The following is a 22,750-nucleotide window of genomic DNA, read 5'->3' on the forward strand; positions in this document are numbered from 1 at the left end:
TTAAAAAATCTTGAATTAAAAAGCCCAAATAGCTAGAGCTTAGATATTAAGCATGAGATATCTTCTAGTGGGTGTCTACCAAGTTTGTTCAAATAAAAGCCCTGGGGTCAAAGTTGGCCCTGCCCCAAGGGGTCATTGTTTTTCCCTTTATGTATATAGTCAAAACTTAAACAATCTTCTTTTAAAAAATCCTAAGAGCTAGAGCTAAGATATCTGGCATGAAACATCTTCTAATGGGTGTCTACCATTTTTGTTCAAATAAGGGCCCTGAGGTTAAAATTGGCCCCGGCCCGGGATCATTGATTTTCCTGATGTGTATAGTAAAAGCTTGAAAAATCTTCTTTTAAAAAAACCAATTAGCGCTAGAGTTCAGATATTCAGCATGAACTTTCTTCTTGTGAGTGACTACCAAGTTTATTCAAATAAAAGCCCTGGGGACAAATTGGCCCTGCCTAGAGGGGGGTCATTGTTTTTACATATATGTGTATAGTAAAAACTTAAGTCAGAGCTTAACACATCTTCAAATGGTGTCTACCAAGTTTGTTCAAATAAAAGCCCCTGGGTTAAAATTGGCCCCGTCCTGTGGGCCTATATACAGGTGAGCGATTTCAGGGAATGTCTCAACCTGCTTATATACTTATATTCTAAAATTAACAATTATGTTGTGAATTTGGAACATATTCTATAATGAAGTTCTAGCTAAAAAAATTTAGAAAGATATAGTGGTTTTGAACCATGAACAAGGAAAATAATTATCTTCACGATGTGTTGTTATTACGATACACCATCCGGGCCGGAGAGCTACAACAACAACAACGCCGATAAAAAAGGAAATCTAACAAAGAAAATTTGGTATTGCTGGACTTTATGATCATCAGATACAAAAACATTAGGATGTGTTCCTATATGCAGACATTTTTATTGCAGTTTATGTTTTGATTATGAAATTATAATCGTATATCTACTTGTTCTTTATCGATTGTTTTGTTTATCACCTTCATCATGTTCATCTTGCCGATTTTGCCAAAAAAAAAATACGTGAATTGAAGAATTAGCTGTTAGAGTTGATAGCAGAGGATCGCTGGATCGCTTAAATTAAGTCATTGTTTTTTCCACATTGTGACTGCAGTACTTGTACGAAAGTTCATGCCAAGCTAATGTTGTGCAACACCAAAAATTTAAAATTATTACATGTATCAAAGATGAGCTGCCCGTTGAAATATAGTCGCTGTAAAAAGTGCCTCCGGATATAAAGTGTCTTAAGGATACATATTTTATTTTGCCAAAAGTAAGAATTTGTCTGAAAGGGCAAGTATCAGATTATTTATCCAGGGGTTTAGTCCAACTTACTGTACTATGCAAAGAGATATTGAGCTATTTTGTGTATGGGTAATATCTCTCCTGGAAGCGACATTCAGACCCAGATCAAACATATTTCAGAATTTAGCTTTGTCAATTTATTTTGACTATCCAGGAATTGTTTGTTTGATCCTCTGGCAAGTCCAAGTTTTTCTGTGACAAATGATCTCAGACTTTGACTGTTGGTCACTTGTGGTAATTTCTGGTTAGTTATCAGGAAAGCCAGTTAGCCTGATCATTTGCTGATATAACCAAAAATATTTTGTTAAAATTGGCATTAGAAAAAAAATGTCTCGGGATTGAAGTATTAAAATTAAATTAGATCTATTTTATTTTTTAATTAGGGGGAAATACATACATGTACTTATAAATTAGGGTATAGAATTGGGCCATTAAATTTTGTCCCCAATTATCATCATCATACACATCATCATACACAGAAATGAGAATTCTGATATACAAGTACAAACAAGTTTTAGATAAGACCCATCGTTTCATGAAGACCAGTTGTTTCATGTGTCCATCTTAAGTTATTAAAACTAAAAATGCTGATTATTATTGATTTGATTCACATTTGTACCAAGTAGGAAAAGTAATGCAGTAAAGTAATTATCATTTATAGTTTTATCTAATTGTAGCCAAGAGATTTTTTCTGACTATTTACAGGTAGATTGTTGACTGTTTGATATTGTATACATACATCTTTGTTTGAAAATAAAAATTTGTATATAAAATTAAACTGTCTTACTTATTTCTTTATTGTTTATTGATTTATTAATATGTTTGTTTTCTTATTTTTAGGGCACTGTGAAATTGAAAACTAAAGGACGAGGGGCAGAAGAGAGGTATATGTCTAGTGGAAATACTCGCTCCAACTCAGATCTGAAAATAGTGAAAAATGACTCAAAAATTTATAATAGTTATTTGAGAATATTTATCAGAGATGAGAAGGTCCAGTATTCCTCATTAGACACTGTGGGTTATACATTCTAAGCAGAAGTTTGTGAAGTGTTGATTTTCCTGCTTCATTGATAAATGTTTAATACAGTTTACAGATGTTTAGTTTGGCTTTATTCTGTAGACTTGTACGACAGCAGGAACCAACAAATCAGGACCTGTTGCTTAGAATGAATTCAGTTTTGTGTATGAATTTTAGTATAATAACTATAGAAACATTATATTTGGGGGGAAAATCATGCTTTAAATCACGATGTTAAAAGTGTTGTTGAATGATTAATTGACACTTTACCAAATAAAATTACAAAAGATATCTTTTCCCAAAACTTGAATTAATTAAAGTTTAACTTGGATTATATCTGGGTATTTTTTTTGACAGCCTTAATTTTATTTTGGAAACGTATAAAAATGTTATTTGAATCTATAGTTGTTTATTTTGATGTTTAAGTGTAAGTAATAGAGTGTCAACTGATGATTTACTTTGATGGACATGAAAAAAGTAATATAACGGTTTATACATGAAATTTAAATGCTTGTAAATCTGTTAGAAAGTATAAATACACCATGTCAATTAAATATGACTAAGATATTTAGTTAAAGGCACAAACTTGAATACAGCAAGTCTGCCCAGTTGAAAACCTTAGTATTAAATAAAAAATGTCATTTCTCTTTTCAATGTGCATGATTTCACAATAAGGTTTGTTTTTTTCATACAGAAAAACTGAAATTTTGATAATATTATACCTCTCTCTTGAGCAAGAAAAAGATCATTGTTGGTGTACCAAGATCTATTTATTTTCTGGCTTTATTCTGCTCAGAATTTAGATTTATACACTTTCATAGGATTTCATTATACTAAATTTCATAAAATATACATGTGGCACTGTAGGCAATTAATTAAATGAATGATACTGAAATGAAAAGAAAAAAAAATATTATCTATTTTCACCAATTCTCTAACTATAAGATTTTGAGGGGGAAAAATCAGATCCTTTGAAATTTAACAATTTTTATGCTGGAAAGTTTACTCGTGAACTTGTTGATCATCACCAAACTTGCTATAGATAGGAACTTAAGATAGTTTCTTTTTTTATAAGTATTTGTCAAAAATATGTATTTAAAATTTGAAATAAGAATACAACAACAATGAATTATTATCGTAAAAGCAGCAGATTATTGTCCACTCTCTAATGGATAGATCCCTATATGATCTTAACATGTCTAATTCAAATTATCAGATTAGTGCGTTACAATAAGAATTCCACCTTAACGAGCACATGCTGGTGTTTGTGGTTAAATTGATTATTATTCAAATGAGCCGCGTCGTGACAAAACCAACTTTATGGGTTTGTGACCAGCATGGATCCAGACCAGCCTGCCCATCCGTGCAGTCTGATCAGGATCCATGAGGATCGCTTACAAACCCTATTACAAGTAGAGAAACTGATAGTGAACAGCATGGATCCTGATCAGACTGCGTGGATGCGCAGGCTGGTCTGGATTCATGCTGGTCGCAAACCCATTATGTTGGTTTTGTCGTGACGCGGCTCAAATAAAAGTCAGAGTAGGGATCCATTCATCTTTTATATATGATAACGTTTATCTTATGAGAAAAATATTCTTTGTGTTTGTTTAGTTAATTCAAAGGTTTCTTTTATGGTCCTGGAGGAAGGTAGTCTAGTACTGGTGTAACTCTCCAGGAACGATGGTTAGGAAACTAACCGCCTATATGACTGAAATACTGTTGGGAAAAGGCGTAAAATGAAACAAACAAACAAAGGTTTCTTTACAATAATCAATATGAACTATTTTTGAGGTGTGATACTGTATTGGGCCAGACTTCCTGCCAGATACACATTTAAATCTAAAGGTCATTATTTCATTGACGTGTATACATTTTCTACTATCATCTTTCAAATTTACTTAGAATGTAAAACTTTTAATAACATTAATTTTACATCAAGAAAGCCTTTGTATAAAGGAAGATAGATTGAGATAGGTTTGAACTGGAAAAAAAAGACTGAATAAAAAAGCCAAAGCCATTTATTTATAAGTATAATTATGAAAATTCATCAAAAAATGTACTGGGATTTTCTGAAGAGAATTGTAGAAAAAGGTGAGTAATTATTAATTTTATTTTAAAACTAACATAGTCATTATAATAGTATATAGCTGTTTTATTAGTCCTCTACCGGTTTACCAGAGGGGACTTTAGGTTTACCCTCCGTCCGTCTGTCTGTCCGTCCGTCAGTAATTATGTGGCTAGAGGGACAATAGGTAACAGTTCTTTCTCTTTGATGTCATTCATTCTGTAATGCTTTTATGTGGCTATTTTCTTTTGTGTGGCTAAAAAGAACAATAGAGAAGACAATAGAGTAGCCACATAATTACTCTCCTGTTTGAACGTCCGTCCACAAAACTGGATCCCGCGATAACGCAAAAGTACTGAAAATATTTTAATGAAACTTGATATATGGATAGATGGCAGTATGGAGATTATGATGATGCACGTCTTTTTCTTTTCTTCCTATGTTGAAAATTCTGGTTGCTATGGCAACAAATAGACTGAAAATATGGCAAATTTTACACATAACCTGGATCCCTCGATAACGCAAAAAGTACTGAAAATATTTTTATGAAACTTAATATATGGATAGATGGCAGTATGGAGATTATGCACGTCTTTTTCTTTTTTTCCTATACTGTAAATTGTGGTTGCTATGGCAACAAATAGACTGAAAATATGGCAAATTTTACACATAACCTGGATCCAGTGATAACGCAAAAAGTATTGAAAATATTTTTATGAAACTTGACATATGGGTAGATGTCAGTATGGAAATTATGAACATCCTTTTCTTATCTTCCTATGTTGGAAATCCTGGTTGCTATGGCAACAAATAGACTGAATTTCAAGATTTCTGATTCTAGTTTTTAAGTTTTTTCACTATAAGTTCTTTATTTCTTAAGGTATTTTCTTCAAACTTTAAATATAAGTTGTTAGTCATCAACCACATCATATGTGACAAGGTTTTCAACTCTGGGACAAAATTTATCAGAATTACCTCCCTTGAACTTAAAATTTTCATGAAAAAATATTGTTTTTTTTTTTAATAACTTCTTTTTTTCTGAATGTATCTACTTCAATCTTCATATAAATGTTTCTTATTATCACTCAACTTTTGTGAGAAAGTTCAATACTCTAGCAAGACTATTTCCAGAATTATGCCCCTTTTGAACTTGAACTTTGAAAAATTGGTAATTTTTACTCCAACTTCTTCAATCATGATAGGATTTTCTTCAAACTTCCACATCATAATAATAATTATGACAAGGTTTATAAATCCAGAATAATCTCCTCCTTAAGCTTTTAATTTTTCCTATTCGTTCTTTTAATTTTCATTTACTTCAAATTCAAAATAAACATTCACTATTCATACCTTTATGACTAATTGTTCTTTGTTACACTCACATCATGTATGACATCTTGCATCTTTATTTCAACAGTTATCTCCTTTTTAAAAATTTTGCTTTTAAAAATGTTATATTTTGATAACAGGGATGTTAAAAAAATAACTTTAGAGTGTCCTTCAGTCCGTCTGTCTGTCTGTACATAAAAACTGTTTCCTGTGATCACTTTTAAAGAACTTTTTCAACAAATTTACTTAAAATAGAAACATAAGTGAATGGCCAATGAATGTTGCTGGGGTTCTAACCGGTAGGGGACTTATGGATTGCTTGCAATACTATGATAATTGCTTGTTTATCAAGTTATTTATCAACAGTGTGATTGTCAAAGTCAGATTTTCATATCTTTATCTTACCATACATATATGTTCCTAAATATAACTACTTGACTTGTTCAGCTTTGAATGTGAGACCTGTTGCCAGTGGAGACAGTTCTATACTGGTGATATATTCTTGTATTGTTGTTGGCACTTACATGGTAAACATTGTTTGACATTTTGATATAAAAAAACATTCTAACTTGTCCATTAAGCCATAATTATACTGGTATCTGTATTTGTTTAGGTTCAAAATGATTCTGTAAAATTTATGAAGCTTTTATATGTTGTCTGAGATGAGATGCAACAACAGAATTTATCTAATTACAGCACTGCTAGCTACAGAGTAAAAGCTAAGTTTGTGACTTGCTTTTAGTATAATTATTACTGCAATATGTTTGCACTGAATATTGACGTAGAAAGATTTTGGCACTATAATTTCAACAGTTTTGCTATTCACAGTTAAACTATGGCATATCCACCACCACCCCCACCCCCTGGGCCGATGAAGCGACCCTATCAGGGAGATTGGGCACCACCAAGACCAGCTAAGGAGCCAAGGCCTCCTGGTACAGACGATTTCTCGCGTGGTCCAGGGTCTCAGTGGGGTTCAGGCTATTCAGAATATGGGTACTATGGCTGGGGAAATCCCGACTACACTGAAAACTTTAGCTCAGATGGTTACCGTGGTAACATGCAAAGTAACAACATTAATGTGGATTTTACAGATGACTACTCTGCATTTTATGGAAAAGGTGACTAAAATTATGGAATTATCTATTCTACCTGGCTTGAAGATGAAAAAGACGTCAATATTATGCAAAATAAGTTTTGAATCCTCAAGATTTACTTGACAAACATTAGGGGGTTATTACAGCTTTTGTCGAGCATTAACATGCTTATAATGTCCTTTGCTCTGAAGGCTAGGGCCTAGGTGTGGGTATGGGATGTAATAAGTCTGAGGACTTCTGTAGATGTTAATGTATGAAAAAAGGTGCATGATTAATGTTATTTTCGTGTATAAAAATGTACATCAAAAGTACATATTCTGTAATTTGTATAGAAAATACATTGATTGTGCCATGCTTTTCATGTGTTATTACAATGTCATTTGTCAGTTATGCTTTCAGGTGTCATTGCATTCAGCCCGAGTCTAAATATACAAAGACTTTCTCAAAAACTGTACTATCAGGTTTTCATATTCTTATGGTTTAAAGAAGAATTATCTCTGTTATTTACTAGAATGTTTTCTCACAAAATATTGAACAGCTATTTTTTTGAAGTTTTGGTGATAAATTTGTGCATGCATAAGCAGCTGAATCCAAAATTTACCAACACCCCAGTTTTTCGGTTTCAGTTTATGTCTTTTCTGTTTATGATACAAATTCTTTAAATACTTCATTATCCTTTTATCATTATAAGATTCTAACAGTAACCGTGGGAACGGTAATCAGAGAGGAAACAACAGGGGCAACTTTGCTGGAGGACAGTTCCAAAAGACACAGGGTGGTGTTCAAAATAGAGGTCAAGGTCATCTGAATAGAGGTCAATTCAATCAAAACAGAGGTCAAGGGAATCAGAATAGAGGTCAAGGGAATCAAAATAGAGGTCAAGGGAATCAAAACAGAGGTCAAGGGAATCAAAATAGAGGTCAAGGGAATCAGAATCGTGGAGGTCGAGGAGGAAATCGTGGAGGGCAGAGGGGACAGTTTAGAGGGCGAGGTAGAGGCATGCAAAGAGGTTTTTATGTATCAGTTAATGCAGCATAATTTTGTATAAACTTTCATCCATATATAATTTTAATGCATGACTATTTGAAGAAACTGGAGCTCTCCTGTATCAGGGTAACACTGGTTTAAGGTTTACATCCAATTTCTTTTATCATATCTCATCAACCATTAAAAATATTTGGTTGTAAATTTACATGTTTATCTAAGATGATGAAAATGCCTTTTGGTATATATCAACAGCCCATAACTAGATAGCTTCAGTGATCACTTAGTGAATAACTGCAAATTGTTGTATGCATGTAACAAATGAAAATAGATAAATAACATCTGTCCTTTGGTATAATATATGACTTACTAATATATAAATTGACTCTAACCAATGCATTGTTGACTGTCTGTATTGAATGTGTATGATATTTTACAGGTATGCCGCCAAATATGTTCAGTAATCCACGAGGTAGAGGCAAGGGAGGTAATAAGGCAGCAGTTTTAGCAGTTGTCCCCCCTGTACATTCTCTAGCTTCAGCTAAGCCAGACATTCTTGACATTCAAAATATGTCACTTGCAGAAAAGGTAAATTTGCTTACAAAAAACAAACATTTATTTAGAATTTCTGTGAATCTGTCAATTAAGGTTATGGAGGCATATTGTATTACCCTTTTCTGTTTTAAGAAAGTGTGTGTCCGAAAAAAGTATAATCTTTGTGTCTTGATTATAACTTTATGATGCATAATGGGATTTCAAAATCAGTTGGTTCATACGCCGACCTTAGGTATAAAACATGTTTTGTTCAAGACCCAGGTCTCTAGCTCACAGGTTATAGTCACGGCAAAGGATGGAACTTTGTGTAATTAATTATCAAGTGCTAATAGAGGATGTGTCTGGTCCATAACTTGCATGATGGGATTTCTAAAATGAACTAGTACACATGATCTCCACATGTAATATACTGTATATGATGTTTTGCCTGTAAAGGTTGTGCTTGACTGCCAAATAAATTACTGATTGTATTGTCATTGCTTGATAGATTGTAGAAATATTTAGTGTGTGTCTTCAATCATTCAGATGATGTGTGGCATGTAAGACAAATATCCACACAAGATATGAGCCGTGTCATGACAAAACCAACATAATGGGTTTGCGACCAGCATGGATCCAGACCAGCCTGCGCATGCGCGCAGTCTAATCAGGATCCATGCTGTTCGCTTACAGACCCTATAACAAGTAGAGAAACTGCTAGCGAACAGCATGGATCCTGATTAGACTGCGCGGAGCGCAGGCTGGTCTGGATCCATGCTGGTCGCAAACGCATTACGTTGGTTTTGTCATGACACGGCTCATATAAGAATTTAATATGATCCAGATGTTTATATTTTTCAGAGCAAACTTCTTTAAAACTATATGTAAATTATAACTAGTGTTTTCATTTGTATCCATTTACATTACTTCTTCAACTTAATGCAATAACTGATTAACTGCTATAAAATTCATAAGGAGTTATTCAGTTATTTGCACTTAGGCGATGACTTGCTTTTATTGACAACTAAGATGAGAATTGTTTGTATATTTCAGTTGCACAGATTTTGTTTGTACTTGAAAAATGATGACTCTATCAAGATTAATGCTATACAGACTATAATGAATGCTATAACAAGTTCTAAACTTGGTCTTAAGGTATGTTACTTGTCCATACATGTTTTATTACCAAACGTCACTTTTGTTGTGCTTAATCATGAAAATCATTTCTACTGTAATTCACACTGTACCATGCTCTAGCATGTATAGAAGTTATCAGTTACTTGCATAAGTGAATGCAACTAGTACTGGTAAACTGCTTGACAGTCTGCCAAGGACCGACTATGCTCTGGTGAATTCAAAGTGGCTTACTGCTGTGATCCAGATGGTCAGCTATCAACATCACCACAAATATATATGTAATTCTTAACCTACTGGAACCAAAAAACTATTTTTATTTGTTCTTTGTTGGCAGGCTAACTTAGATATTTATTTTGATAAACCCAAAACTGAAAATAGCATAGTCCGAAAAATGAAAGCATCGCACTTCTGTTAAAGGTTTATGTATGTTAATGTCAAGATAGCATTTCTTAAAGTTGTAAAGACACTGAGGCATTGTTATTTTTACTTTATGCATGATAAAACTAACATAAGTTAGACTGTAAACTTTAGACAATGTATTGTGTATGTTTTATTGTCAGGCGACTTACGAGTCAGAGGAGCTGGCTAAGGTAGCAGGGAAGGCGATGTATACAGGTGTTTTAAAACTTGATACAGTGTTTTTAGCACGTGCTATCAGACCGAACAAAAAAGAGCTGAAGCAGGAAGTGTTTCAGAAAGCCCTCAACGTGATGCTGAGTATGACGGTTGCCGAGATTTATAACCTGGTGGATCCAGGTGCAGATGCTATAAGGTAAATTAACCTGTATCCTGTTGAATTACCATAATAGACTTGGGAGAACTCATATTTTTGAAGCAGTCAATGATAGATTTAATGGATAGATGAAATTATGGATGAAAATAGAGATACTTTGGAACTCTGCAAAAATGGGATTTCCCAGCTAATTTCCAGGTACAAACAAACTTTTACAGTTACAATTTAGTAAATATACTGATAACTAGCACAATGTGTTAACCATTCAATTGAGAACGGTTGATAGTGGAGTTTTAACAGTAAAAGTTTGTTTGTACCCCAGGATGAGATGGGAAAAAACGACATTTACCAAGTTCCAGATAATATCTTTTGTAAAAAAACCTGGTTTCAGCTATGCTTCCACTTTGATCAGTCACCATTTATCCCTTAACACAGAAGAGGCGACTAAATAGGTTTGAATTACTGGAGTCTATGTTTCTCTTAGCTCCAGCAGGTGAGATGGTTTTTGCTCCTGGTATTGTTTTAAGTTTGTTACACCCAAGGTAAATGCTTTGAGCTTACATACAGACTTTGATATGTTCTAGAATCTTTGAGTCTTATCATATGGTTTAATAAGTTCCTACAAAAGTGTTCATGATATATATATATATTTATCACATAAACCGAGGCGCAGGAGTGTAATAAAGCCATTTAATAAAAACGATATTACACTAGTGTAATAACACTTTGACGTGACGTCATTTGCGCTATATATAAACATAGCGTTAAAACGCGCTAATGTTAGCGTTTCGCTATAGGCGCGTCAATGAAAAATGACTCTTTTTAACAGTTTACTGTTTCTTATTTTATATATGTGATAAAAGGAATATTATATTCGTGTAGATTCAATACTAAATTTATTGAACGAGTTGAATAAAACAATATTATGCTCGCCAGAGGCTCGCATAATATGATTTTATTCAACTCGTTCAATAAATTTAGTATTAATCTACACTCATTCAATATCCTCTATATATGTACAAATAATTAATGTAATGATTGTAGAGAGGAGCTGGACAGACAAATGAAGGCAGAAGAGACCTTGAAGTTAGATATTGATGACACAATTAAGGAGTGTGAAAGTGCCGAGGCCAAGTCTCTTGTGGGCGGTGACATTCAGACCATTCTTAGCCAACTAATTAGTACTATAAAGGTGTGTTTGTATGTTTCCTTTTCAATTTTAAACCTACTTTACCAAAATTCCGGGAAATTTTTTTTGGGGTAAAAAAGGGTTTAAAGGAAATTTTTCCCAAAAACTTTTCCTAAACCAAAAAAATTTTTTTTTTTTTTTAAAAAACCAAAGGGGCGATTTTAAAATATTTTTAAAAATTTTAGGGGAGGCCCAAAATTTCTTCAAAAAAGCCCGGGTAAAATTGGTTTTGCCCGGGGGGTATTGTTTTTAAGTTTTTCCCCCCCAAAAAATTTTGGGTTAAAACCTTTTAAACGGGACAAGATATTTTCTTAAAAACCTTTAAGGTTTTTAAAAAGGTTTTAAAAAAAGGCCCTTAAAAAATTTCCCCCCATGTTTTTCCCCCTATATGTACAAAAAAAAAATTTTTTTAAAGGTTTTAAAGGGGAGCTGGACAAAAAAGGGGCCGGAAAACCTTAAAGTTTAAATTGTTCAAATTTTAAAGGGGGGTAAAATTTCCCCCGGGCCCCGGGGGGTCATTAAAATTTTCCAACAATAAAAAAATTTAAAAAAAATTTTTTTTAAAAGCCCTTTTAAAAAATTTTTAAACAAAAACATTTTAACTTTTTAAATTTTTAAAAAAACCCTGGGTCTTAATTTATTTTTTTTCCAAATTAAATTAAAAAACTTAAAAAAATCTTTTTTAAAGAAAAAAGCCCCATTGGGAAATAAACCCCTAGGGCTTCTTAAAAATTTGTTTCAAATTAAAAGTTGGGGTAAAAAATTCCCGCAGGGGTTTTAAAAATTTTCCCTTTTTTCTAATTTAAAAACTTAAAAAATTTTTTTGCCCAAAAGAAACAAAATTTAATTTTCAAAAATTTTTTAATGGGTTCTCCAAGGGGCCAAAAAAAATTTTTTTGGGAAAAATTGGGCCCAAGGGGGGCATTTTTACCCCCAACCATTAAAAAAGGCTAAAAATCCCTTTTAAAAATTTAAGACAGGGTTGTGTTGACTAAAAATTTTTCAAAAAATTTTTACCAATTTTAAAATTAAAACCCCGGGTAAAATTTTGGGTTCCATCCCCTTTGCCAAAAGGAAAAAAAATTAAAAAGAAAAAAAAAATAACAAGGTTAAGAAATTAAACCTTTAAAAACTTTTTTTTTGGGGTTAAAAAAATTTTTTTTGTTAAATTTTAAATTTTTTTGGGTAATTCCCCGCCCCTATTTTTTCTTTATTGACCCAAAAATTTAAACCCTTTTTGAAAAAAGAAAATGTTAAAAGTAATATTAACAGAAAACCTAAAATTTTAAAAGGTTCATTTTCCCCCTGGGGTCAAAACGGGGAAGGGGCATTGAAAAAAATTTTTAAGAAAACTTAAAAAAAACCCCTCCCTTTAAAACCCCCAATTTGAAAAACTTTGGAATTTCCCCAGAAAAATCCCTTAAAGGGGTTTTTAAAGTTTTATAAATAAAATTTTTTTTCCCTTGCCAATTTGGGGGGGGGGGGTTTGGTTAATTTGGCCCCTGGGGTTAACCTTTTTTTTGCATTTTTTTAAAGTTTTTTTAAAATTCTTTTACTTAAGTTTGGAAAATTTTGTTTTAGTTTTGGGTTTTAAAGAACTTTGGGACTTTTGTGCCTCCGGGACCCTTCATTGAGGAAATTTTTTTCAAATGGGTAAAAAAAGGTAAAAAGCTCAAACCATTTTTGGGCTTTTGGGTACATGGTTTTTAATTGAATGGGCCCAAAAAACCCAATGAAAAAAAAAAAAAAAATTTAAAAATTCCCAAAACCAGCTGGAGTTGAAAATGATTAAAATTTGTCATTCTTTTGCAGTTAAAGGTTTCTTTACTATTGGTTGAAAAAGAATTGGAATTTTAAAGGGGGACTGCCCCAAATTAAAAAAATTGTTTACACGGGTTTCAGAAAGGGCAAGAAAGGAGGGGGGAAATTTTTTGCTTTAAATTGTAGTAATTTTTGTATTTTGCTCATAAGTAAATGTATGTTTTAAAATTTTTAAAAAGGAATAAATTTTTCTTTTAAAAAAATAAATAAGGAACAAAACTTTTTAAAATGTACATTTTACTTATTCTTCAGTTTGTATTTTTTCTTTTTTAAAAATATTTGGATGGCAAACAAATAAAATGAAATTTTGACATTAAAAGAACGTTTTTGGCTGAATTAATTCGAAGTCTTGGAAAATCAATTCTTTTAAAAGGGAAAACCCAAATTAACCAGATTGATGTGGTTTTCCATGCAAAAGGGGAATTTTTTCCTATTTTTATATTTAAACTTGAAAAGGAAAAAAAAAGACCCAAAAATTAATACCCATTAAAATTAAATTTTCCAGAAAGTTTTCATAATTTTTAAGTAAGTTTTTCTTTTTTCCTTTTGGGGAAATAATGACTGATTTGTTGTTATTTAAAGAAAAACCAAAATAGTATTCCCCTATTGATTCGTCTTTGCTATAATGTTTCTTATTTTTATTTATTTCCTTGTGTTTTCTTAATCTTTTTCTCTAAAATTTGTTTTTAACATATTTAATGTGAAATTCGAAAAATTGACTTGGAAGGGGGAAAGGGGGAGGACAAACCTTACAATTTTTCTGTTTTTGTATTTTTTCATTAAATAGACTGTCTTTCTGGGGAAAAAGTCGGGCTTTTATGATCACCTTGTTTTTTTTTGAAAACCTTTAGTTTTTTACATAAACTTGGGGAAATTTGGCTTTCATGGGCGGGTTTTTGGGAAAAGGGGTATAATTCTGATAAATTTATTTTTTTTGGAGTTTGCACCTTTTTAACCCTTTGTTTTCCCCCTTTTATTTTCTAATTGGGGAAATTTCCCAACCCCGAGGGGGGGTTAAACTTTGTTTTTATTATAAATGTTTTATCTTTTTAAAAACCCAATTTTTAATTTTTTACTGAGGGCACACTCACGACGTGATTGTATGGTAAAGGTATATAATATGGGATGGGAGATCCTGACATCTACAGATGTTGATACATTGATCACCCAGCATAGACAAATTACTGACGAAGAGATCAAAGACCCAACATTACTTGATGTCTTAATAAAAGGATCTGGTGAATATAATTACAGTATTAACTTGCCTTCCCCAAAGCCCCCAGGCTCCCAACTCAACATTTAATTAAGAACAGCTTGTTTATAAGTAAATCATGAAAATAAATCTTAAACAAATTTAAAAATTAGAAAAGTTTAAAAAATTTAATTACCAAAATTTGGAAAAAAAAATTTTAAAAAATTTGGGTTTTTTTAAAAAAAACCTTAAAAATTTAATTAATTTTCCTGTTATTGGGAATTTGGGGAAATTTTCAGTAATTTTCCCCCCAAATTTTTTTACCCAAATTTTCAACCCACCCTTTTTTGAATGGTTGGTTTTAAATCCCAATTTTTAAATTTCATTTATTTTTTTTAGCTTAAAAATTTTTTTTAAAGGGTTTGGGTTTCAAATTTTTCATTTAAAAGAAATTTTGGGGGTTTTGGGGGTTTTAAAACCCCAAATTTTCCCCTTTTGAAATTTAACAAAACCGGAATTTAAATTTGATTTAACCCCTTTTTTAACCCTTAGTTTATGGGTTTTCCCTTTTTTATGGGAAAAGCCGAAATAGAAAACAGACAAATTGCCCCCCCCAAAAACCCCGGTTCCCCAGGCCCCACCCTTTTTTAGGAGAATTTTTTAAACCCTCCCCAAGGTGGCACATTGGGTTTTTTTAACTTAATTTAGTTTTTTTCTTTAAATCTAAAAAAAATTTCTTGTTCCCCCTTTTTTTTTAAATTTTTGACAAAAAGCAAAGGGGGCATTCTTTAAATTTGGGGTTTTTAAAAACTTTTAAATTTTTTTTTTTTCTTGGTTTTTTCACATAATGAAAAACCAAAGGGCCAAATTAACTTTTTGGGGTTTCTTTTAATAAAAATTTTGCCCCCCTTTTTTTTAAACCCAAAATTTTAAAGGAATGGGGGAAAAATAAAAGAAATTTTGTCAACAAGGAAAACAGGTGTTGTTTCATTTTAAGAAAGTTTTCCCCAATTTGCCCCACAATAGGGAATTTTCCCCGAAATTTAAAGTAAACCCTTTTTATATCCTTTTGGGGGAAGGGGCAGGGAAAAATATAACAGGTTTTTAAAAAAAACTAAGATGTTTAATAATCTCTTTTTTTAGGACGGACAGTAGAGTCGAACACAGCTGGCCTGAGGAGGTTTGGGTATGACATCAATGATTTAGAGGATCGTGACATAAAAGACCTAATTATCATGGAGCACAGTGATTGGTCAAAAGATCGTATGAGGAGTGCCTTCTGTATTTTACAGTTCAGCTGCAATCAGAACGGTATGATTCTACAATGGGAAACAGATGCCCTTTAAAAAAAGTTTTCGGTAAAAAAAATATTTTGAAAAAAAATTAATTTTTTCCTGGGGGAATTTTCAGATTAATCCTTTTTCCCGAGAGAGATTAAAAAGAACTCTTTTTTTGGTACCTAAAAAAATTTTAGTAAAATGGTAGTTTGGGGGCCCAGTGGTTAAGGGGATGCCCTTCCCAAACCCAAAAATTTATAAATTTTTTGGCCCCAAATTGGGGCAAAAACAATGTATCATCATATGACATTAGTACTAGTGGGTTCACACTCTAGAGTGGTTTCAAATAAACTTTAAGCTTTGATCATAAAGAAGCTAGATTAGATATGTTTAAACATAATTAGATAAACAGTTTAGAAAATTATCAATTTGTTAGCTTGTTTTTAGCTCTGCTATTCGAAGAAAAGGGAGAGCGATTGTACTCACCCAGGCATCAGTGTCACACTTTAAGTCTTTTGCATGCAAGTTGGTATCTCTATAACTACTGAAGGGAATAAATTGAAACTTTACACATTCATTTGATTTTGAGAGTATAATAGATCGCTGTCCAAGGTCCATAACTGTAAAACATGGATTTTAATGAAATTATAGTCCCTTTTTGAATGTAGAAAATTTTACATTATCCTGGATGTTATTTTACTATCAAGAACTGAGAACAGTCAAGCATGCTGTCTTGTCTTATTGTTTCTTTTAATTGACAGGTAGGAATCTAAATCTGATATTGTACAAATAATACCCCCCAAAAACTGCTAGCATTGATGAAGTTCTTAACAACAACAAAGTTACTTACAATTATTATCACTCTTTGAAACTAACTGTAATATTTATGAACATGTATACCATGTATGTTTATATATACCACTAGATGTGTGTTATCAGTACAGAAACAGATTATGGGTGACAGTTATGGATCAAAGAAAGCTCATGCAAGAAACCTGGCAGCTACCGATGCCCTATTCAAGTTATATGAGACACAAGATGTCATCAGGGTATAACAGATTATTTTTATGCCCCCGCCATGTAATGGCAGGGGCATATAGTGTTACCCTGTTCCGTCATTCCGTCATCATCAGTTTCCGTTCATTTTCTTAATAACCCTTGCACATATTGAACTCAAATTTGACATATGGATATGTCATGAGAAAATACAGGTCAAGTTCGAAATTGGTCATGGTTCGATGACTTTTGGCAGAGTTATGCCCCTTTTACATTGAAAATAATATGAAATTTTCAGTTTCCGTTCATTATCTCCCAAACGGTTCAAAACATTCAATTCAAAATTGACATATGGATATGTCATGAGAAAATACAGGTCAAGTTCGAAATTGGTCATGGTTTGGTGATTTTTAGCAGAGTTATGCCCCTTTTACTTTGAAAATAATATGAAATTTTCAGTTTCCGTTCATTATCTCCCCAACGGTACAACACATTCAACTCAAACTTGACATATGGATATGTCATGAGAAAATACAGGTCAAGTTCAAATTTGGTCATGGTTCAATGATTTTTGGCAGAGTTATGCCCCTTTCACTTTGAAAATAATATGAAATTTTCAGTTTCCGTTCATTATCTCCCCAATCGTACAACACATTTAGCTCAAACTTGACATATCGATACGTCAAAGGAATGCGCAGGTCAATTTCAAATTTGGTCATGGTTCGATGATTTTTGGCAGAGTTATGCCCCTTTTACTTTGAAAATAATATGAAATTTTCAGTTTCTGTTTATTATCTCCCCAACAGTATTAAACATTCAACTCAAATTTGACATATTGATACGTCAAAGGAATGCGCAGGTCAATTTCAGATTTGGTCATGTTTCGATGATTTTTGGCAGAGTTATGCCCCTTTCACTTTAAAAATAATATGAAATTTTCAGTTTCCGTTTATTATCTCCCCAACAATATTACACATTCAACTCAAATTTGACATATGGATATGTTTTTTGAATGCGCAGACCAAGTTTGAATCTGGTCATGGTTCAATGATTTTTGGCAGAGTAATGCCCCTTTCACTTTGAAAATGATATGAAATTTACAGTTTCTGTTCATTATCAACCCAACAGTGTTACATATTCAACTCAAAATTGACATATGGATATGTCAAAGGAATGCGCAGGTCAAGTTGGAATTTGGTCATGGTTCGATGATTTTTTGGCAGAGTTATGTCCCTTTCACTTTGAAAATAATATAGATACATCTTAGGAATAAGCAGTTTAAGTTTGAATTTGGTCGTGGTTCAATGATTTTAGACAAACTTATCTTTCCTGAATGTTGGAAAAATTTTGAACTTTCAGTTTCAGCACTCATACTTTTGTGGAAATGTATATAGCCATTATGTTGGCTACAAATATGCAATATGCTATTTTTAAAAGGTTAAGACTGAATAATTTCAGTGCCTTGAACATTGTATAAAAATGGTTAAGAGTGAATAACTTCAGTGCCTTGAACATTGTATAAAAATGGTTAAGAGTGAATAATTTCAGTGCCTTGAACATTGTATAAAAATGGTTAAGACTGAATAATTTCAGTGCCTTGAACATTGTATAAAAATGGTTTGTGTTAACATTGAAAAGTTTTAAGGGCTTTGAACTTAGAATGAAAAAAATAATTTGTGCAAACAAATTTGGAACTAAATATTATAACATTTGAAATTTTGGCTGCATGCGGGGGCATCCGTGGCATGATGACACATTTCTAGTTCCTTTAAGTTTTATAAATTCACAAGGAATATCAAATGAGCCATGTCATGACAAAACCAACATAATGGGTCTGCGACCAGCATGGATCCAGACCATCCTGCGCATCCACGCAGTCTGATCAGGATCCATGCTGTTCGCTATCAGTTTCTCTACTTGTTATTGGGTTTGTAAGCGAACAGCATGGATCCTGATCAGACTGCTCGGATGGGCAGGCTGGTCTGGATCCATGCTGGTCGCAAACGCACTATGTTGGTTTTGTCATGATGTGGCTCATATTTATTTATAGCTTGTCTGTTTTAAAGAAAAAAATCTGAGCTATTTTAATCTTTGTTGTAGTCAGCATCATGCAAAAACTTTTATTCAGCCTATTGTTCAGTTATTTCAAAAGTTATCTACATAAAACTTTGAATACTTGCTTATCATGACAAATTGCAGTTGCGAGACATGGAGTATACTTTAGTTTTTAGTGTTTTTTTTGGTCGAAATATTCGGCGATATTCGGCCCCTTTCCCCACCTCTCGGAATATATATTTTTCCCCATGAAATTGCGAAAATTCCCCACCGTCAAAAAAATAAACCCAAACAAGAATCAAACTGAACTGAAGTCACTCAGTTAATAAAGTTGTTAACTAATTTCAATTAGTTGTTTTATTTATTTTATAGGATTGTTAAAAAATCATGTATTTTTAGTCTTTTTATTGAATATTAATAACACTGAAAATTCCCCTTTTTTGGCATTTACGCGCTATTTTTCCCCACCCAATGGGCACTGACCCCCTTCCCCCAAAACTGAAAAAAAACACTGGTTTTGGAGTTATGCCCCTTTTTACCTTAGAATTTTTGCGCTAAACGGAACCATGTGGTGTTCTTGTTATCACTTGATGTCCTTTGTTTCCAATGTAATATTACAAAACCATTACTTTCATATTTCACATGTCAAATATTAATGCCATGCCATCATTAGACCCGGTGTAAAGTCAATTGGTAATGATTATGTTTAAAATGATGAATTTGTCAGGAATATTATTAAGCTCACTATATGTGTCATAAAGTAACATGTAGTTTAAACTCATATTTTAAGAATTGAAAGAAGAGAACATTCACTTCAGTTTTAAATTCATGTCATGTACTTGAAAAGTTCGACTTGTTTATTTTGTTCAGTAGTATGAAAACTTGATATAAATAAATAATTGCTCGTGCCTGCAATACAGGGCACTCGAGGTCTTACTCTGCCAGGAAAGTTGGAAATTCTGACTAATCTTAACAGTATTGATGTAACTAAAATCCATTCCATAAAATTGCATTTGTCTATTATTTATTAAATGTCATTAATGAAGTGTTGAGTCTAATTTCTTTCTCAGTTTTTTTGTTATTTTGAAAGTGAAATTCTTCAAACTATTGTGAAACAGTTTCAAATGCAAAGCAAAACAAATATCTATTCACATAGAAGGTAAGTGTTCAAGACCTTTTTTGCTGTAAAGAATGAACATGTTCAGTTGACGTAATGATTACAAAACAACCTTTTTTCTCTTCATATTTCAGATATCTCCAAGAATTGACGATGAGAAGAATTGGATATCTTGGGATACTATAACAGCAATGGCTGAAAAACTTAGAAATGAAAATGTTGGTGAAGAGCCTATTGTTAAAAATGACGAGTTCGGAAATCCACTGCCTGATTCATTTTTAATGACTGTACTTAAGGGTAAAATAGATGAATTCCTAGCACAGAAAGTCCAGGATGAGCTCATATTTGGTCTAGGGATAAGTCTGACAGAAGGTAGAGAGGTGAGAAGTTACGCACTTAGTCACAAGTTGAAGTGTGACACAATGCAGTACCAAGGTCAACCCTACTTGCTGATTTATGAAAAACTTGGCTGGAAGAAACTTGTTGAGGTGTTAAAAGGAAGGGACAGACCATATGGAAAATTCATCCTTGTCAACCGAGAAGATTTACCAACGTACGAAGATGTGAGGAATAATATCTTGAAAGAATTGCCAAAAATTGAAGTAGAGTTCACTAGAAAAGTAACAGAGTCTCCTGATGGTGAAGTAAACAAGGACATAGAACCTAAAGAAGAGGAGGATGTTAAAATGGACAGTACATGAGGGACAGTTTTTAGCTCGAATGAAAACCAGAGTTGTTGTCATCACACACTCCTTTGTGTTGGTGTTGATTAACCTTTTTGGTTAATGTTTGTTTATGGTCATTAATTTTAATACTTATAAAGCTATTTTATATAAACTTTATATGTGAATGCACCTTGACAAGTTCTACTTGCAACACCCATTTTAGATTAAAAGGTCAAGGACACTGGTCACTTAGACCTGTAATGAAAGATACAAGTGGCCATTGACCTAGAAACTTCAAACTTTGTACGCAAATGCACCTGTATAAGTTCTAGCAACCACAATCGTTCACTGGTCAAAAGGTCAAAATGATCAGTAAACTTTTTAGATTAAGTTTTAATATTACTTAAATAATGACTTTAAAACTTAATATGTGGATGCATTTGAATGAGTTCTGTCTATCACAGTCATTTTTATCAGAAATCTTGGACTCTGTGACTTACTTTATTTCATGTCTTTATTTTATAGAGAATGATCAGTTTACTATCCAGCAGTGTGATGAAAGAATAGCAAATTCTTGGGTACTTTAGTAAAGAATATTTGTTGTATATTTGATAGATCTTTTAGGATTTTGACTAGCAATGAGTGATTTGAGGGGGTTTAAGAATTTACTGTTTTCCGGATTACATGTATTTTACATTTATATTTTGCTTGCCTTGCTGTCTAATTGTTTAAGAAATTTAACTAAAGGATTATGTTAAAAATTATGTTAAAGAGTAACATACACAAGTGTTTTATGCATGTTTTTTTTTATCTTAATGAAATTCTATTACAGAATTCATTGAGGATTTAATTAAGGATCAAATTGTAATTGTTTTAAAAGGTAATGTGAAGAAGAGTATAATAAAATATATAGATGACTTGGTGTTTTTATTGAACCTTGTTATATTAAGGGTCATTGGTTATTTGTGTTATAGAATATGTTATGCTATATCATCTTTATTATACAACAATACCACAATGGTTATACTGGAATCACTTTACTGTGTTAGTTGGTCTGAATGATTTGTTCAACTCCACCATATCTGCTTTATAAATCCTATACCCATTGAAAGATGTTCTTTTCAAATTTGGCTGAAATGTTTACCTAAACAAAGTGATTGGCAGAATCCATGCCTCTCTTGTGCTTGGTCAAGGACACACAGGGCAAATTGTCAGACAATATTGTATCCGCTCTATAAATTGTATACCTTTTGAAGAACTGGACTGAAATGTTGACATTGACAATGTGATGTGCCAAACCTTGCTACCTTTGTGCCGAGTCAAGGTCAAGGTAAAATGACCAAAATGTAAAGTATCAGAGAATGTCCATGTATAAACTGTACACTCTGTCAAGAACTTTCTTCATTCCTTACCTCCTAACTTTTGTGTTATTATTTCTTACAGCATATATGTGTTTATCTGGCTCTTGAACAATAATGATACCTTGTTTAAGTTAAGCATTAAAGCTTCATCACAAGTTTCTTGTATATTTATTTTCTGTTGTAAATCTTTAAACAAGTTCTAATGAATCACTTTAATTTAGTAAACAATTTAATTGAAATGTTCAAAAAGAACTCGAGGTACACATATCAAATTAGTGAAGTCATTCTCTTTGATGTTTAATTAAAGACACAATAGAAGTGAAAAGTAAAATGCAAGGAAGGAACTGGTGGCTATTTGGTACAACCAGCTATACTGGAAGAAGATATAACTATACGCAAGAGTGAACCCTGGAAGAATTGTCGTTCTGTTATCTAGCAGGATTGTTGTATCACAGTATGTTCTCTATCATGGAAGAGCTTAAAAGTACAAGGCAAAATAAGTGTATTAAGTTAATAAGCTCTTTTAAAGAATAGAAATATGGTTATAAAAGAAAACATCTTCAATTAAACATGCAAAGTATTGCTTGAAGTGTGATCATGTTTTCACATTACTCAAACTACTAAAATATAAATTTATTTCCCTTCACAATGCACAAGTATGGGCTAGACTGAGTCTTTGTATGGCGATCAGGTTTGGTTTTTTTCAGGGCATAACTGAAGAAAGTAATGGAAGTATCAACTTGAAGCTTGCAGGGAAGTGCGTAACTCTTTTGCATATTTTTTTTTTAAAGTACTGTCCTTTCTAAGTATTTATATTGATATATTTTTAGATCATATTAAAGTAAGATTTTATCAAC

General features: G+C 32.5%; 1 protein-coding gene across 1 annotated transcript; it reads left to right on the plus strand.

The window, feature by feature from the left end:
• Positions 1-747: 747 nt before the first annotated feature.
• LOC132716444 (uncharacterized) lies at positions 748-21,449 on the plus strand. The gene is made up of 12 exons (XM_060699717.1): positions 748-852; positions 2,161-2,204; positions 6,564-6,856; positions 7,524-7,841; positions 8,256-8,404; positions 9,404-9,505; positions 10,048-10,259; positions 11,265-11,420; positions 14,311-14,468; positions 15,566-15,764; positions 16,625-16,748; positions 20,002-21,449. Exons 3-12 carry the CDS (start codon positions 6,571-6,573, stop codon positions 20,566-20,568), a joined length of 2,271 nt encoding a protein of 756 aa, XP_060555700.1. The 5' UTR covers positions 748-852; positions 2,161-2,204; positions 6,564-6,570; the 3' UTR covers positions 20,569-21,449.
• Positions 21,450-22,750: the final 1,301 nt, after the last annotated feature.

Source organism: Ruditapes philippinarum, unplaced genomic scaffold (genome assembly GCF_026571515.1).
Source record: "Ruditapes philippinarum isolate M1 unplaced genomic scaffold, ASM2657151v2 ctg6262_1_1_1_1, whole genome shotgun sequence".
Taxonomy (NCBI): Eukaryota; Metazoa; Mollusca; class Bivalvia; order Venerida; family Veneridae; genus Ruditapes; species Ruditapes philippinarum.